The sequence below is a fragment of the Canis lupus genome, chromosome 7 (genome assembly GCF_048164855.1).
Source record: "Canis lupus baileyi chromosome 7, mCanLup2.hap1, whole genome shotgun sequence".
NCBI lineage: Eukaryota > Metazoa > Chordata > Mammalia > Carnivora > Canidae > Canis > Canis lupus.
In genome coordinates, this window is record NC_132844.1 from 5,953,031 (window position 1) to 5,973,104 (window position 20,074).

The window sequence follows — 20,074 nt, forward strand, 5'->3', positions numbered from 1 at the left end:
TATACTGCAACAAATACACTTGGTTTGATGATAAAACCTAAACTTTCCCTACCCTTTCAATGCTTTACACAGAGCATGAATTATACACACAGGAACTAGAGTCCCATCTTTGGCACTTATCAGACTCTGTGACCTCTGGCAAGTTACTTTACATCCCTGAACCTCAATTTTCTGAACTGTAGAATGATGATACTACCTCAGAGACAAATTCAGATTAAATAATACATGCAAAGTGACTAATATACCACCTGACATAGTAGGGACTTTTAAAAAATGTATTATTTTCCTTTCTACCTACCCCTTTATCTTCTACTTCTACCCTCACTCTGTTTCCTATCAGTTTCCCCATGTGGTAGAAGAATAGTGCCCACCTCCCCCCCCCCCAAAGATGTGTATGTCCTAATCACCAGAACATGTGAATATGTTATGTTATATGGCAAGGAAGAATTAAAGTTGCAGATGGAATTAAGGCTGGTAATGACCTTGAGATGGGGAGAGTATTTTGAATCATCCAGATGGGCCCAATGTAATCATAGGGTCATTATTTATAAGTGAAAGAGGAAAACAGGAATATAAGTGTCAGCGTGATATAATGTAGGAAAAGCCTTGGCCAGCCGTTGCTAGTTTTGAACATGGAAGGGGCCCCAAGCCAGGAACTATGGGCAATCTCTAGAAGATGGAATGGCAAAAAAAAAAAAAAAAAAAGGATTTTCTGCAGTGTCCAAAAGGAGCAGAGCCCTGCCAACATCCTAATCTTAGTCTACTGAGAGACCTACTTTGGACTTCCAACTTCTGTAACAGTAAATTTGTAGTTTTAAGTCACTAAATCTGTGGTGATTTGTTTTAACAGCTATAAAAATCTAATACACACTGTTATTCATATCCATCACGTAGAATTGTTCCAGAGACAGTAAAAAATTAAGTAGCTTTTAGAGGCTTAATTCAGATTTCAGAACAAATATTCAAATTCATATTCAGGATGACATAGTAGTACTTTTAGTTTTTCTATTCCTAAGTGTGATATTTAGAAGAAATGATGCAAGCAAATATTCAGCCACACATTATCTTGACCTCCACCTGTCTCTATAGCATAGGTTACAATTTGGGAGCCTAAACCAGGGCAAATTTATGTGATCTTGACATTCTGAGGTGGAGAGCATGCGCTGAGTTTGGCCTTAGAAGGGATAGTCAATCTAATAGATTAAGGGCAATGGCAGGGATGGCATCCAGTTTAAGTAACTCTCTAAAGTCTTCTTAGAGTGACCAAGAACCTTTGGCAAAATGCTAATAGAGCATAGGCTCTTCTTGAGTGTCCTGCAAGGACAAACCTTCTGGAACTTTAGATTACATTCTAACTCTGCACCCACATCTTTATTATCACTATTATTAAAGTTGCACAGAGCAAAGTGCCCAAGACACTAATGACTTACTATGTTTCCATAATAAATCCAACTCAGCTAAACTGCTTTAAGTCTGAAATGATTCCTTTACAATATTCACTTTAGCAATGCCTCTGGCTTTAGCTCTCTAGACCAACCCAAAAATCTAGGGATAAAAGTACCAATCCTGCTTTGTGGTTGGTTTGTTTAGGATCTCGAGGGTGGCCCCCACATGTAGTCCTGCAGTGATCCCACAGTGGTCCTGACAGAACCAAGGCCTATGGGGACACCTGGGTCAAACTGGGACCAATCAAAATAAGAACAACCTCTGATCCACTGCATTGGTTCCTTGGCACACTGGCCATGTGATCTTAATCTCTATGTCTCAGTTTCCTACTTAATCTTTATTTCCTTAAAAGTGGCATCATACCTACTGAGCAGAGTTTTTATGAGAATTAGAGATATTGTAGTAAATGTCTACAACACAAGAGAGAACTCATGGTGAATTTTTTTCCAAAACTCTATGAAGGAATAAAAGGTGATGGTATGTATTCCCCAATATTAAAAAAAAAAAAAATTCTCTGTTCAAACTTCATCAAAAGTCTAGATCTAAGTGTATTCTATTAAAAATACATGAAAATTTGCTAGGAAAATGTCAACATACAATTTTCTGGCTGGCCCACAAATGAAATCACATTGTGATTAATGATCTCTATAAAAATGAATTAGTCAAGTTTATATATCCAAAATAACCTCATGTAAGGACACAGAGCAATAAAGGACAGAGGAATATGAAGGAAACATGAGTTAATGAGATGCCATTTCACAGATGCTATATAACCTACATTAGATGTGCTGAAAACCACCTACCACTTCCACCTTGTGTAATTAATCCTTCATCTTCAAAGATGTCGAAACTCTCCTGGCGAGTCTGAGTTGTTTCTGACTTTAACATCTCCAGGGGCATTCGCAAGACAGTGAGATTATACTGAAGTGAGTGGGACAAATCATAGCTGTAACTGAGAACATAACTGAAACTTAGTAAGAATTATAAAAGCAAAACATATTTCAGTCTTGGCTCCCATATGGAATTAAAAACTGTGAATGACATTAGCACCTGTTCCATTACTTGAAAGTGATGCTATTCATTTTTTTTTTTTTGAAAGTGATGCTATTCAAATAAGCACTGTAAAACACAGTAAACCATGAATTTAATTCGAAACTTAAATATCATTCCATCCTCAAAAAATTAAAAACAGAAATACTATATAATCTGGGAATTCCAATTCTGGGTATTTACTCAATGAAGATAAAAACACTAATTTGAAAAGATATATGCACCCCTATGTCTGTTGCAGTATTATCTACAATAGCCAAGATATAGATATGGAAGCAACATAAGTTTCCAGTGATAGATGAATGGATAAAGATGTGGTATATCTGCACAATGGAATATTACTCAGCCACACAAAAGAATGAGCTCTTGCCATTTGCAACAACATGGATGGATCTAGAGGGCATTACACTAAGTGACATAAGTCAAAAAGAGAATGACACATACAGTATCATTTCATTTATATGTGGAATCTAAAAAACAATACAAACAACCAAATAAACCAGAAACAGATTCATAAATACAGAGAACTGGTGGTTGCCAAGGGGAAAGAGGTAGGGGATCGGCAAAAACAGATAAAGGGGATTAAGGGGTACAAACTTCCAGTTATAAAAAAAAGTCACAGAGATGAAAAGTACAGCTAGGAAATATAGTCAATAATATCATAATAATGTTGTATGATGATAGATGGTAGTATACTTATCATGGTGAGCACTGAGTAATGTATAGAATTGTCAATTTACTATGTTGTACACCTAAAACTAATATAATATTGTATATCTACTATGTTTCAACTAAAAAAATTATTGCATGACTTAGGCATTTGCACAATTAGAAATATAAAATACATGTATCTATTGGCCCGTTTGCATGTCTTCTTTGGAGAAATGTCTGTTCATTTCTTCTGCCCATTTCTTGACTGGATTATTTATATTTTGGGTGTTGAATTTGAAAAAATGTTCCACATCACTCGGCATCAGGGACATACAAATCAAATCCACAATGAGATACCACCTCACACTAGTCTGAATGGCTAAAACTAAGAAGTCAGGAAACAACAAATGTTGGTGAGGATGCAAAGAAGGGGGAACCATCTTATACTGTTGGTAGGAATGCAAACTGGTATAAGCCACTCTGGAATACAGTATGGAGGTTCCTCAAGAAGCTGAAAACAGAGCTACACTATGACTCGACAATCACTATTTGGTATTTACCAAAGACACAAAACATGGTGATCCAAAGGGGCACCTACACAATGGAATATTACTCAGCCATCAAAAAAGATGAAATATTACCATTTACAATGATATGGATGGACTGGAGGTTATTATGCTAAGTGAAATAAGTCAATCAGAGACAGACAATTATCACATGATTTCACTCACATGTGGAATTTAAGAAACAAAACAGAGGATCATAGGGGAAGGGAGGGAAAAATAAAGTAAAATGAAATCAGAGAGGAGACAAATCATAAGAGATTTTTAACTATAGGAAACAAACAGGATTGCTGGAGGGGAGGAAGGTGAGAGCATGTGGTAACTGGGTGATGCAATGTGCACTGGGTGTTATATGCAATAGATGAATAACTGAATTCCACATTAGAAACTAATGATACATTATATGTTAACTAACTGAATTTAAATAAGTTTCAAAAAAGAGAAATATACAATACAATGTGAGTGATCAACATTCACTGATTTGCAATGTGCATTTTTTGCTTCACAATGAAATCAGTCTAACTTCATGGCCATGTACAAAGGGGTCACATTCTGATACATATCAGAATGGAGTTCTATAGATGTTACAACATCCATGCAATAGTGCGTGGTCTGTACTCTATGAACAAAAATATTTCTATTATTTATTAGTGGTAATATCATAACTGACTTCATAATAAAACAAGAATAAACAAATGATACAGCCATTACAATAAAAAAATGTTTTAGGAGAGTAATAGCCATCCAAACAGTCTTTGCAAATAAAATTTGGCCCTGAGGCCAAAAGAAACCCATTTTACAATCCTGATTTTTAAACAATTAATAATTTAAAAAATATCTATAGCCTGTACATTTTATTTTAGCACAGAATTTCAGAAGGTATCTAGAATTCTTTTGGTTTACACAAATGTACATTTTAGTAATATTTTCAGATGGCTACAATTTTGTCTAGAAACTCACATATTATTTCAATTATGATTTCTTCTTTAATTTATTCATACAATTTGATTGAAATTGATTTGTTTCATCTATGAAATTCAATTTTACCATATTTGCTAGATGGAGCCATTAATTTTACCAGCACCTAATCTCAGGGATAAAAGTTATATTAATAAGTTGGTTTTTCAGGGTGCCTAGGTGGCTCAGTCAGTTAAGTGTCTGCCTTTGGCTCAGGTCATGATCTCAGGGTCCTGGGATCAAGCCCTGCATCAGGCTCTGTGCTAAATGAGGAATCTGCTTCTCCCTCTCTCTCTGCTACTCCCCCTACTTGTGTTCTCTCTCTGTCTCAAATAAATAAATAAAATATTTTTAAAAAGAGGGTGGTCGGGATCCCTGGGTGGCGCAGCGGTTTGGCTCCTGCCTTTGGCCCAGGGCGCGATCCTGGAGACTCGGGATCGAATCCCACGTCGGGCTCCCGGTGCATGGAGCCTGCTTCTGCCTCTCTCTCTCTCTCTCTCTCTCTCTCTCTGTGTGATGACTATCACAAATAAATAAAATTATTAAAAAAAAAAAAGAGGGTGGTCTTTCAATCACATTTACAATAGCATCAAAAAAAAAAAAAAAAAAACCTCAGTAATAAATTTAACCAAGGAGGAGGAAGATCTTACACTGAAAATTAGAAGACACTGATGAAATAAACTGAAGCTGCAAATAAATGGAAAGATATTCCATGTTCATAGATCAGAAGAATTAATATTGTTTAAGTATCTATACTACCCAAAGCCATCGATAGATCCCTATCAAAATTCCAAAAGTATTTTTGACAGAAATAGAAAAAACAATTTTAAAATTTGTACAGAATCACAAAAGATCTCTAATAGCCAAAGCAATCTTAAAAACAAAAAAAAAAAGAACAAAGATGGAGGCATCATACTTTGAGATTTCAAACTTTTTACAAATCTATAGCATTCAAAGTAGCATGGCATAAAAATAGACACATAGACCAGTGGAACAGAACTGAAAGCCCAGAAATAAGTCCATGCATACAGAGTCAACTATTTGACAAGGGAGCCAAGAAGACACATGGGGAAAGGACAGTCTCTTCAATAAAGGGTGCTGGGAAAGCTCAACAACCATTTACAAAGAATAAATTGAACCCTTGTCTTACACCATTCACAAAAATTAACTCAAGGTGGATTAAAGACTTAAATTAAGACCAAAAATTGTAAAACTCCTAGAAGACGACAAAGGGTGAAAACTCTGCCATTGATTTTAGCAAAGATTTTATGGGTATGACACCCAAAACACAGGCAACAGAAGTAAAAATAAACAAGTGGGATGACAGCAAACTAAAAAGCTTCTGCACAGAAACAAAAACTCAACAAAATAAAAAGGCAACGTATGTAATGGGAGAAAATATTTATAAACCATTTATCTGATGGGGGTTAATATCCAAAATACATAAGGAACTCATACGACTCAAGAGCAAAACAAAACAAAAAACCCAAAAAAGTCCAATTAAAAATGGACTAGACATTTTTCCATAGGAAATGGCCAACAGATAATTGAAAAAAATGTTCAACATCACATCAGGGAAATGCAAATTAAAACCACAATGAGGGATGCCTGGGTGGCTCAGCGGTTGAGCGTCTGCCTTCAGCTCAGGGCATGATTCCAAGGTCTTGGGATCGAGTCCCATTTCTGGCTCCGTGGGGAGCCTGTTTCTCCCTCTGTCTATGTCTCTGCTTCTCTTTTTGTGTCTCTCGTGGATAAATAAATAAAATATTTTTTAAAAAATTCTAAAGCCACAGTGAGATAGCAACTCATACCTGCTATAATGGCTATTATCAAAAGACAAGTGTTGGCTAAGCTGTGGAGAAAAAAGGAACCCTGTGCACTGTTGGTGGGAATGTAAATTGGTGTAGTTACTGTAGAAAATAGTATGGAGGTTCCTAAAATATTTAAAAACAGAACTACCATATGATCCAGCCATCCCACATTTGAGTATATAGCCAAAAGAAATGAAATCATCATCTTGAGAGCTATCTGCAGCCCCATATTCACTGCAAGCATTATTTACAATAATCAAGACATGGAAACATCCTGAGTCCGCAATGGATGAATGGAAGAAGAAGATGTGTCTGTGTGTATATATACATGTATGTGTGATCCCAGAGCTCAGTATGGGGATACAAACAAAGTTGAAGTCATGGAGAAGACCATCTCTAACAGTACACACACACAGAGGGTAGGATACTACTCAACCATTAAAAAAAAAAAAAGGAAATTCTGTTATGTGCAACAACACGGATGGATTCGATTCTGGATCTCAGGATCACACCCTGAGCATGAAGGCAGATGCTCAACCACTGAGCCACCCAGGCGTCCGTTTAAGAGCTGTCATTGCCCAAATTATAATTTCATTTAGTTGAATGTTTTTGTCTTTTTCTTTGTGAAAGGAATCCAGTTCTCAACATATATAATAATTAGAATGAGAAGTTTGATATTAGCTATGGTCACTCCAATCTTTCAAAATCCTCACCTATGTATCTTTAGTAAACTAATTTTCTGTCTTCATAATGATTATTTTAAATTTATCAGCTGTTTTCTAAGTTCTGGCCAATTATTTCCTGAACTCGTAAGTAAAAATAGAAGTCCTTAGATGGATATCTTTCTTACTTATTGGGCTCCCTGCAAGAAGCCTGCTTCTATGTCTCTGCCTCTCTCTCTGTGTCTCTCATGAATAAATAAATAAATCTTAAAAAAAAAAAAAAAGAAAACTCTTAATCTTGTGATTTCAACAAGTACCTTGAATCTGTTTTAACTTATGATTCTACATTTGAACATATTTAAATATCAACCAAATGGTTATTACTGATAAGCTTTTGAATTTCTGAATTTTACATGACTGCTTTGAATATGCCTTCACTTAAAAAAAAACATGGATGGAATTTGAGGGCAGTATGCTAAGCAAAATAAGTCTGATTATTTCCATATGTTCTTCACTTCTATGCAGAATCTAAAAAAGCCAAACTTATAGAAATAGAAAGTAGAATGGTAGTTTTCAGGGGCTGGGGCATGGGAAAAGGTAGGGTGGGCAAAAAGGAGACACGCTGGTCACATGATACAAACTCCCAGCTATAAGATAAATAAAATCTGGGGATCTAATGCATAGCATGGTAACTGTAATTAACATTAATGAATTACAACTTGAAACCTGTTGATAGTACATCTTGAATGTTTTTACCACACACACACACACACACATACACACACACTCATAATTATGAGAGGGGATGATTATCCCAATAAGATTGAGGTAATCACGTCACAATACATATGTGTATCTAATCATCACACTGTACACCTTAAACCTATAGATGTTATATGTCAATGATATCTCAACAGTGGAGGGAGATGTTGATTTTTAACTTCTAAAAATCAATTTTTCCTGGTTAGAATAATTGCTTTATTCCCAGCTGAATCCAAGAATGCAGTATATCCATTTTAAAGCTTCCTAATTAGACACAAAAACCTTAACTGAAATAAGCTTTCATTTATGGGATGACTTGATCCCAGAGCTCAGGATGGGGATGCAAACAAAGTTGAAATCATGGAGAAGACCATCTCTAACAATACCCACCAAGTCTCAGTGACAACTTGCAGATGCTATAAACATAAAATTAAGCAATAAAGACAGAAAAGCAGGTGACTGAGATACACACAATGGAAATATACATTCAATAAACACTTGTGGAAGTGAAAAATCTTTCTTTAGGAGCCCTTCACTATACCACTGTTAAAATAATGAACTTCAGTTTTACATCAATGGAGACATAACTCATTCTATATAGGACACATTTTTCTTTATTTCACAGATAAATAAGTGGTTAACTGTATGAACAATTTAAAAAACTTTTTAAATAATGCAAAGTACCCCATCAATGCATAGCACCAATAGCTACAAGTCCTTGTTTAGTCTTTGGGACCTGTATCCTTTTTGGTGCATGCTATTTTGTGTTCTCCCTTTTTATTTTTTTATTTTTAAAAAAAATTTTTAGAACTATTTATTTATTATTTATGTATTTATTTATTTATTCATGAGAGAAACAGAGAGAGAGAGAGAGAGAGAGAGAGGCAGGCAGAGACACAGGCAGAAGGAGAAGCAGGCTCCATGGAGGAAGCCCAACGTGGGACTTGATCCCAGGTCTCCAGGATCATGCCCTGGGCTGAAGGCGGCGCTAATCTGCTGAGCCACCTGGGCTGCCCAATGTTCTCCCTTTTTAGTTTGGATATTATAGCTGACAGAATTTTCCATTTAGCATAATAACTCTGTATCTCCTAAGCCTACATATTGGTCACATTGGTGGTGATATAATACTCTACTGTAATGCTCTGTTAGAATTTACTTGCCTGTCATTCAGTTACTGATATTTGAGTTGTCCCTACACTGGCTGGGTTACTTGTTTGGGGCTATCATAAATAGAGAAGCTATACATGCCTCTTTAGAAACAGGAATTAATATATTCTCTCCTAATTTATTTTCTTATGATATATTTTCATAAATAAATAATGCCACATCCCTCTTCAGGAAAACTATTAATTTATGAGACCATTAGAGGTATGTTGGTATTGTAACAATTCTTCTTATTATGAATTTTTACCTAATTTTGATAGATTGCTAACTAAAACAATCTGTGAAATTGTTACAACTCTGTATTAGAAACTGATGAAAATTTCATTTTTATAATTAAAAATTACAAAATAATGCTTCATTACAATTCCACCTAAAACAAGGATAGTTTTTATAATGAGAATAATTACCCTGTAATTTGTCCATTCAATATGGACCATTTGTCCATTCAAATTCAGATTTGTAAAAGGAAGAAATACCCATTATCTTTATGTGTTTAGATGAAATAATTTGATCAATAAAAAAAAAAAAAATACAGGAAGTACTATTGTGTCCTCTGATTCTGTTTTTACACCCTGGAAAATAATATAACATTTAAGTGACAGACAGGAGAAAAACTAAATTCAAACTTACCTAAAGTAAAAATTGCTAGACAGGTCCACATTTTGAAATATTCGCAGATACCTAAAAAACAAAACAAAACAAAACAAAACAAAAAACACCAAAGCATATTACATTCACACAATACTATTATATTTTCATGGTTTAACATATACATTTATATTTGTAAATACTCTCATGAAAATTGAGGAATTCAGGGGGCTCCTGGCTGGCTTAGTTGGTAGAGCATGCAACTCATAATTTTGGGATTGAGTTTAAGCTCTATGTTGGGAATAAAGATTACTTAAAAATAAAATATTAAAAAAAAAAAAAGACAAACACCCACCATTTGCTTCGACATGGGTGGAACTGGAGGGTATCATGCTGAGTGAAGCAAGTCAATCGGAGAAGGACAAACATTATATGGTTTCACTTATATGGGGAATATAAAAAATAGTGAAAGGGATTAAAGGGGAAAGGAGAGAAAATGAGTGGGAAAAATTAGAGAGGGTGACAAAACATGAGAGACACCTAACTCTGGGAAATGAACAAGGGGTAGTGGAAGGGAAGGTGGGGGGGGTTTGGGGTGACTGGGTGATGGGCACTGAGGGGGGCACTTGACAGGATGAGCAATGAGTGTTATGCTCTATGTTGGCAAATCAAACTCCAATTAAAAAAAAAAAAAAAAAAAACTCTGAGGAATTCAATCCAAAACTGCAGTGGGAATTTCATCTGAAGCATTTTCTAAGTCTGTTGATTGTCCCTTCAGAGACCCTTAACTTTACAGTCTGACCATTTCCTCATCCCTGATTATGCCGGAGCGGTAAAGTCATGCACTTACATGTGTGGAGCACTTAGACTTGGGGCAAGACAGAAGTAAACACTATCTTGTTTTTACAATTATATGTTCTGTAAATGCTTTGAGGTTAGAGGGAGGAGAGTAACAAAAACAAGCAAAAAAATGTTTGCAAAAACCGTAATTTTAAGTTGTGAAGTTTTGCAACTGAAAAGAAAGGGCAGAGTAAAACATCTGCATATCTACACCTCAGGATTAATAAATGTTAACATTTTTTTTCATATTCTTTCAACTTTCTAAAGACTTTTGATCACAAATGGGTACTGAATTTGTCAAATATATTTTCTACAAACATTAAGATGATCACAATTTTTCCCAATAATAAATATTTTATTGTACTGAACTGCTCTAGCATAATTTTCTAGTGTTGATACAACCATGCATTGCAGGGATAACCTCTACTTGTCATTATGTATGAAATGTTTAGTAGTACTGTATTTTACTTCCTTATATTTTACCAAATCTTTTTTTAAGCTCATTTATTTTTTTTTTTTAGTAATCTCCACACCCAACATGGGGCTCAAATTCATGACCCTGAGATCAAGAGTCACATGGTCCTCCAACTGAGCAAGCTAGGCACCCCAACCAAATCTTTTTACTAAAAGAAATTATTATATTCTATAGTTTCTTAAGTGACTTAAAAGTTTTACCTATTTAGTAATAGTACTTCAGTCTACTATAATAAGCTTTTAATACAATTATATCTTATTCTGAAAAATGTCCACTGCTACACAGTATTAATCCTAAAATAATTTCACTCTTCAAAGAAAGTCAAATCACTATACAGAACCACATAATTTATTTTACTATTCCTGGCTAAAGAATCATGAAGATGAGGTTTATAAATAATATAAACTTTTTCCCATCCCTTGGATTCATATGTGCTGGTCTGATTCACTTTTGTAAAAAAAACTTATTACGGTAGTTGACAAAAAAATGTATTAGTTTCAGGTGTATAACATGGTGATTCGACAATTCTAAACATCACTCAATGTAATAATAATATTATTATTTATTAATTAGCAGGCCTATTATATAATTATAAAAGCGGGCCTATAATATTATTATTATTAATTATTATGTTTAATAATATATTATTAAGTAGCATAATATTATATAAATATATATTATCATATTATATTACAATCATCTGTTATAATACAACATTATCACAATATTATTGACTATATTTCCTATGTTGTGCTTTCCAGCATCATGACTTATTTATTTTATAACTGGAAGTTTGTACTTCTTAATCCCCTTCTCCTGTTTTGGTTATCCCCCGACTCCTCCCGCTATGGTAACTACTAGTTTGTTCTTTATATTCATGAGTCTGTTTCTGGTTTTTGGTTTGTTTGTTATTTGTGTTGTTTTTCAGATTCCACATATAAATGAAATCATATAGTATTTGTCTTTCTCTGCCTATTTCGCTTAGCATAATACCTCCTAGGTCCATCCATGTCCTCATGAATTACAAGAGCTCTTTCTCTTTATGGCTAATATTCCACTGTGTGTGTGTGTGTACCACAGTTTCTTTATCCATTCATCTACTGATGGATCCTTGGGCTGTTTACACATCTTGGCTATTGTAGATAATGTGCAATAAACACAAGGGTGCATGTATCTTTTCAAACTAGTGTTTTTGTTTTCTTTGGGAAGTACCTAATTCACTTTTAGTCAATATACTATGCCTGTCTATAAGCTATGTAAGATATAATGGTTTTTCAGTTAGTGCAAGGCAAAGACCACTTTATCTGTTAAATTCTTCTTATTTTAATCTGAAACAGATTATTTTTTAGCAACCCAACTTCCAAACATCACTGGAGTCCAAAACCTACTAAGAGGGTCTTAAGCAAGAGAGCCACATCACCTTTAAATTTGTGTATCTAAAACAACACTATAAAAGTATAGAGTGTAGTTAAAATCTAAACTTAAAAACATTATAATAAGGCATGCCTGGGTGGCTCAGTCAGTTAAGCATCCATCTCCTGATTTCAGCTCAGGTTATAATCTCAGGGTCAGAGACTGAGCTCAACATTTGGCTCCACAGTAGGGGTTGAGCCTGCTTGAGATTTTCTCTCCTTTTCCCTTTCTCCTCCTCTACTCTCTCTTTCTAAAAAAAAAAAAAAAAAAAAAAAAAATTACTAAAAAAAGAGAAACAGTAATAAACTGCCTAACTTTGTTCCATTTTAATCTTTGTATATATAATAAACATATGTATATATTAAAATAAATCAATTCTACTCTTTTCTCTATCAACTTATTAACAGACATTTCCCACATTCCCAAGGCTCCAATAATTTTCCTCTGGAACTTTTTAAAGATTTCAAACCTACAGAAAAATTGGAAGGAACAACAGTACAATAAATACCATTATGTCCTTCATCTGAATTCACTGTTAAATCTCTCTCCTTAAACATACACATATACATTCTCTCTCTTTAACTGTGCATTTCCTTTTCCTAAACCTTTTCAGTAAGTAGCAGACATAATGCTTCAGTAAGAAGCAGACACTTCACTCCTAAAAATATATTCACACACACACATACATTATGAAAAAACATAATCTAAATAAGAATATCATTACACTTAAAATTTAATACTGATTCAATATCACCTGGTATATTATCCATATATAAAATGTTCCAGTAAAGTCCTTTATAGCTATGTATGTAAGTGTGCATACATTTTAATCTAGGATGCAACAGATATTCATGTGTTACATTTGATTGTTATGTCTGTTCTGTTTTTTTCTGTCTTTGATGACATTGAGATTTCTAAAGAGTCCAGGCCAGCTGTCTCAAGAATGTCCCACAAGATGGATTTGTCTGATTATTTCCTCATGCTTAGATTTAAGTTAAATGTTTTTACAAGGTATTGCCAGAGGGGAGGATGGGTGAAATGGATGAAAGGGATTAAGAGGTACAAACTCTCAGTTATAAAATAAGTCACAGGGATGAAAAGTACAGCACAGGGAATATAGTTAATATTATTATAATAACATCATATGGTGACAGATGGAAACTACACTCACTGTGGTAAGCACAGCATAATAAAACAAAAACATATATATTTTTAGCAAGAAAACTACATAGGTAATCTGTGTCCTTTCCACTGCCTCATATTGAGAGGCAAATAATGTTAGTTATGTTAGTCTCATTATTGGTGATGTGAAGTTTGAATATTTGAGTATGTATGTTTGCCATTTTTTCTTTTGTAAATAAAGAGATTCATGGAGAATATGTTGAGACTGAGCAAATATTCTGTTCCTCAATGATAACATCTCACTTAATGGCTTTAGCAGCTTTTGTTGATTTTCAACTAAATCAACTGTTATAATAGAGGTTTATAATAGACCTTGAACAAAATTATAGAATTCTGAGCTAGTATTTTACATTTTTAACATAATATCTATAATCTTTTGAGTATATTTTGTTTTCTAATTGGTCTACCATATTAAAAACAAACAAGCAAACAGTAGTTACCACCACTACGTACCGAGCTTCATCAGGATGAGTAACTCGTACAGAATCATTAGGTATATAGATCATATTTGTATCTTCAATCTTATATATTGCATGACCTCCAATATCTGCCATCTTCCTCCTTTTAGTTATTAACACAATATAATAGCCTTCTAAAAACCTGACAAAACCTACAACAAAAAGAGACAAATATAATGTTTCCTATACTTAGTAATGCTTTTAGATACATATTTAGAAGGTAAAAGATTTTTTGACACATTTCCTATTTTATTTCTGATTTATAGCTACAAATTTTCAGTTTTATTATAATTAATCTCTAGAAATATCTATACTGACATTTATCTCACTTAAAAATATTATTCTAAACAATTTTATTTCATTCATTCTTTTATATTTAGTCTCATTCCAAACAGGACTGAGGGGCTTTAAGCAAAACAATACACTAAGATTAGGGGAGTTGTTATTTAATAGGTACAGAGAGTTTCATTTCCCAAGATGAAAAAGTCCTAGAGATCTGTTGTGCTAGGCACATATAGTTAACACTACTGTAGTGTATACTTAAAAATGGCTAAGATTGTTAATATATACTTAAAATGAATCAATATATATGTGAGCAACAAGTATATAAAAACAAACAGAAAACCAAATAAGTTCTCAGAAACTTACAAAACTATGCTAACATGCACTGTGAATCTCAGTGGGGGATAAGCATTAAGTATCTCCCTAGATTTGTCTGATGATAGAACTTCATCTTCTTTTTTAAAAAGAAAGTAACCATGAATAAATGTTTTGAGAACACACTTTGGAATATGCTGCTCAAAAGGAAAAACAAACTACATGAACTCTTGATTACTCATACCAAAACCCAACTTGAGTCAGCTTTTAAAAAAGGAAATTTATATTAAGGATACTGAGGTGATCCATGACACCAAAGGGCAACAATTTCACTGGACCTCAGAAAAACACCTAGTCAAGACGCATCTCTGAACATGTACTCCATTCTTGTCTCCCTCCATAGACTAGCCTCCTCCATAGACCAGCCTCCTCCACTTCTCCGGGTTATATAGTGGGAAACACAGCTGCTAATGGCTTTATAACCAAGAGCTTCACTGGAAAGAAACAACTTTTTTTATCAAGTTCAATTCCAGAATTCCTAGGGAAGGACCTGGATTGGCCCAACTTTGGGTTGGGTGCCTAGCCCTGTACGTATCAACAGTTGCTAAGGTATAGAATCACATTGCACTGGAAGCCATTTATACAATAACGAGGCAACTTAGATGGGGGCAAGGAGAGATGGTGCCAGATTCCAGAAAAGTGGAGGGTTTCAGCAAACAATATATCCAGTAAATTGCATATCCCTCATGCAATCTTCCACAAGCATCATTTGTGATAGTTAAGCTTTTTATTAATATTGGAGCATTAATAAGTTATATTTTATGTCAAATCATTGGAGTGAACATGCTGTATATTGATGGTTAAAGAGAGGCCAACTTAAAAGTACTAAGTTCTCACCAGCACGCTAACTACTCTATAATCTCGGTTAAAAACTGTTTGGTTCCCAGAACTTTTGCTTTGAGAGTGCAAACTAACTCCTTTTGGGGGGTAGGGGTCACTTCCAAAACGGTAACATGAGGAGCCCAGCAGAAACTCTCGCCAGTGAAACAGACTAACTGGTGAAATTGACCAAAAAAAAAAAAAAAAGAAAGAAAGAAACTGAAAAATTCTGAGAATTGTCCTAATGGCAAATAGCAAATGGAGAAATATTTATTCAAGAAAAGCTACTAACCGTGGTCAGAACAGCAAGTGTGTGGTATCTGAATCATAATCCACTTCTCTCTCATACCCCTCTCTCAGTCCAGTGTAACAAAGTACCTACTCCTGGCAGGAGTAGCCAAGAAGACAGTGCTTTCCCTCTCTTCTCACTTCTCAGTCCAAGGCCACGGTTTCTGTTCAGAAGGTACAAGCATGACCAGAATGTCTTGTCCCCTCCAGCTCTGTGTTGCTGGATCTCTACTCCCAGGCAAGCCCCACTGAGATCAGGGTCTTCCTTCTTTCTTCTCGCAGCTCCTACTTGTAAAGTGGAGGCTCTACCCTAGCATAACTGGTCAAGAATACTGGGTCCCCACTGCCCTCACCCTAGCTCCCTCCTAGGATGAGTCAGATATAGTCATATAGCTGACTTCTTAACAGAAACAGTGGAGGCCACAAAGCTGTGGGATAACATGTTCAAAGCACTGAGAGGAAAAAAAAAAAGATGTCAGCCAAGAGTCTTATCTCTAGCATAACTATCTTTCAAAACTAACTTTCTCATGTGCATGTGTTCGTGCATACTTGCACTCTCTCTCTCTCTCAGAGTGTTATATTCTATAAAGTCTGAGCCAGTATCTTGATACTATGAATTTTTGCTCTAGAACTGACAAATACCCACTGTCTGTCTTGTTATTCTCAGATGACAAAAAAAGGAAACTGGTAATTGACTATATTAACATAAATGAACTAAAATATATAAGAGAAAGATGCCTCAAGGATTTTATGAGCCAGGCTACTGAAGAAAATATGCCATTAAAATAGTGAAAAATACTTGTATTTTAGAGATCCACAAAGCACAAAATGCTTTCTAAAAAAAAAAAAATGTTCATTTACTTCTTTCTTTGCCTTAGAAACTAGCAAAAATTCCCCCCATTAAAGATAAAGGACATAGGGATCCCTGGGTGGTGCAGCAGTTTGGCGCCTGCCTTTGGCCCAGGGCGTGATCCTGGAGACCCGGGATCGAATCCCACGTCGGGCTTCCGGTGCATGGAGCCTGCTTCTCCCTCTGCCTGTGTCTCTGCCTCTCTCTCTCTCTCTCACTGGGTGCCTATCATAAATAAAAAAAAAAAATAAAAAAATAAAAATAAATAAAGATAAAGGACATAGGAATAGGGAGGAAAGGCTGATGACAGTCACATTAAAAGGAAGTTAGAAAGAAAGTTATCTTTTTGGAAAGATAAAAGTAAAGCCCTCAGAAGCAGCATAAAAACACTCAAGGGCTTAAATAATAAATATTTCCAAAATGAATGAGTTTTCCTTTTATTCTTGTTATACTTACTTTTTATACAAAAAAATCTCTGCAATACTTTCTCAACCTACATTCCAACTGAATTTTAATCTTCTGTTTTTAGCTCAAGACTACTTATACCTTCTACCTTTCTCTTCATAATTTGAATAAAGGGAAGTAAATATATTGCACAAAAGAGACTCTTCTACTAGCATAAACGCCTTCAGCTTATTATATTTTTTTCTTCAGCTTATTATAAATGAAATTATTTTCTTCTTCCTTTTTACTACCAACAGGAATTGTCACTCTCTTTTTTAAAAGGTTCCAATCAAAGATAGCCAACAATTAAAAGACTCCAGGAAGGCAAAGACATCTGCCAGGAGTTAGCCTGTTCATCTCTTGAACACACTAAAATGAGAACAAGTTTTTTCATCTTCACTGCGTACTTCTGACCCCACACCAATTTTACTGAGTACTTCCAAGAAGCTAAGATGACAGTCATCAAGCAAAAGTGATTTCTCCCTCTTCAAGCACAGAAGGCTGTTTCCTTTGAAATGGACACCAAGCAAAGTATATAAAAAAGGACAATGTAAGAGGATGTAGTGGGAGTTCTGGTGGCTGGAAAGGACCCCACTAGCCCACCAACAGGGAAGAATGCAATATCCTTGCTTCAGGGGTCACTATGCCAGCTAGTCATTATCTTAAAAGCCTTCAGGGAGAATAGCACTCTGGCAGAGAAACATGAAAAACCTCTACAAGGTACCTTTGCACAACAGAGCCCTCGAGAACCAAAGTGACTCTCCAACACCAAATCTGAGGCTCACACTTTGTTGTTGTTGTCTTCCTTACTACCTTGGACCTGCAATCCATTTCTAAGGGTGTTGCTTTAAACAACAACTGAGTCCCTCACTTAGTCGGCTACAATGATATTTATTCTACATATGATATTTATTCCCCCTCAACATACTAGCAGCTTAAAAAAGTACCCTCCGACAGGTGACATAGGCAGAAAAAGGCCATAAACCAAAGCTATGTACCAAAAGGGGCTGGGATGGTCACAGAGCTAAGCCTAATAAAGACTACAGGTAACCAGGGCCACTTGGGTGGCTCAGTTGGTTGAGCATTCAACTTTGGATTTCAGCTCAGGTCATGTTCCTAGGGTTGTAAGATTGAGCCCTGCATTGGGCTCTGCACTGGATGTGGAGCCTGCTTAAGATTCTCTCTCTTCCTCTCCCTCTGCCCCACCCTGCTTCTCCCCATCTCTAAAAACAAAACAAAAACTACAGGTGACCAGCCATCAACTCCACCCATGTGCCCCAAGACCAGATAAAACAACTTTGGGAGGGATGCTCATGATCCCATCCAGTGATTTCCTAAACCTCCTGCTGGCCATCAAATAACAATGGAGCAGGTTAGAAATGTACAAGGTAGACAAATGTCCCATGTCTAGGGACCGGCAATGATCCATGAGCTTTTCATGGGTACCAAGCCCATGAAAAGAAGAGTAAATAAATTGAAAATAAGGGTTTAGAAACTTGAGAGCAATTTGAGATTGCTACAATCCAAGTGCCCGACCAATGAACTTGCCCTGAATAGGGTATAAGCTAGTTCAGGTATTACTAAGCTTGTAATTATAACATGCGATGTGTCACATGTGGTCCAGGCTGCAGACTAGTTATGTACAGTAGGAGCATGTGTTGGTCTATGACATATTGGTGGAAAAAATCTGGTCCATTACTACAGATAACTTAGACTCATTGCTCTTGATTCTTACAGATGATGAACTAAATTAACCATGATAACAGTCTAAAAACAATCCAGCAAAATACCATTCATAAATTAAGCATGCAGAAAAGTGAACCGAGAAAACATTTTGGCCACAGAATAGAGGACAACCATTCTAGTTATTTCCCATATGTACTATTCTGACAATCAGACAACATTTTTCAAAGACAGGCATTTTGTGTTTTGCTAGTAGGTATCCCTCATTGTTTCTAAGACAGTACTTAATAGACAATCACAGACTTTCATTTAACTCCCTATTTATTCTTCACTGATTCGAAACTTTATTTACATGGTTGGATGAGAATACATAAAATACATTTCCATAAAAATAATAAATCCTCACTTAGTACATTATTGTGTCACTTTACTGGTAGGTCAGTCTTTCAGTGGACTTCATTATCCAAGGATAGTCTCAATCTTCAGAGGCCTCTCACCATAAGAGAAATAGCTACCACAACACTTAAGAATGTCCTCCAGAAGAAACAAGATACCTTCAGCTCTCACCAAGGTTTATTAGTACTTGTGTATAGAATAAATACCTGGTTATAAACCTGCTTATCAATTGACAAAAATCAAACTTCTGGTTTTAGAAGTTTAGTTATCAATAGATTTAAAATGAGGCAAAGAATACTGTTAAAAGCAACTATGCCAAGAACAATGAAGGATGACTAAAGAACCATAAAAACAAAACAGTACAGCAGTCTAGAGGCCATTTAATGTAAAGGCAAACTGCCCAATACAACTCCAGAATACCCAAGGGCAGCTATTTTTAAACAGCTCAATAACTGATCTTCACTTCGTTACTCTTAATCATCAAGGAAGGTTCAATTTTGGATAATAAACCCTGGCTAATGAGGCATTCAATATAATATAACATATACCTTAGGAAATTTCTACTTTAAAAGTTATAATAAAGTATCAGCATTTAAAGAAAAAAGTTTAACTTAATAACCTAATAATACTGAAATTAAAACTTGCTAAATTTAAGAGACATTGCATTTCCAGGTTTTTTTTCTTTAATTTAAAATATATGAAATATATGAAACACTTAAGGTAGAACTTAATGCTTACAGAATTTATGGAATTTAAACACATGAATTCGCTTGACATACATCCACACTTATCTATAAATATATCTATATATATTTATAACCTCTATTGAGTTAACCTCTATTGAGGTTATAAATATATAAGCTCAATATACTTGTCAAGACTGAGCAGAAAATGTAGTAAAGAGGCCATTCCTAA

General features: G+C 35.1%; 1 protein-coding gene across 4 annotated transcripts in view; it reads right to left on the bottom strand.

Annotated features, from left to right (window-relative positions):
• The window catches only part of FIG4 (FIG4 phosphoinositide 5-phosphatase), a 123,608-nt gene that overhangs the window by 83,556 nt on the left and 19,978 nt on the right, over positions 1-20,074 (bottom strand). For 3 of the 4 annotated variants that reach the window (XM_072831789.1, XM_072831788.1, XM_072831792.1), the window contains 3 exons: positions 14,018-14,174; positions 9,697-9,747; positions 2,250-2,398 (listed from right to left, as the gene is read on the bottom strand). In XM_072831789.1, coding sequence (XP_072687890.1) covers positions 2,250-2,398; positions 9,697-9,747; positions 14,018-14,174 — 357 coding nt within the window. Of the gene's footprint in view, positions 1-2,249; positions 2,399-9,696; positions 9,748-14,017; positions 14,175-15,790; positions 15,951-20,074 lie in introns of all 4 variants that reach the window. The other variant, XM_072831790.1, reaches the window with a different exon arrangement.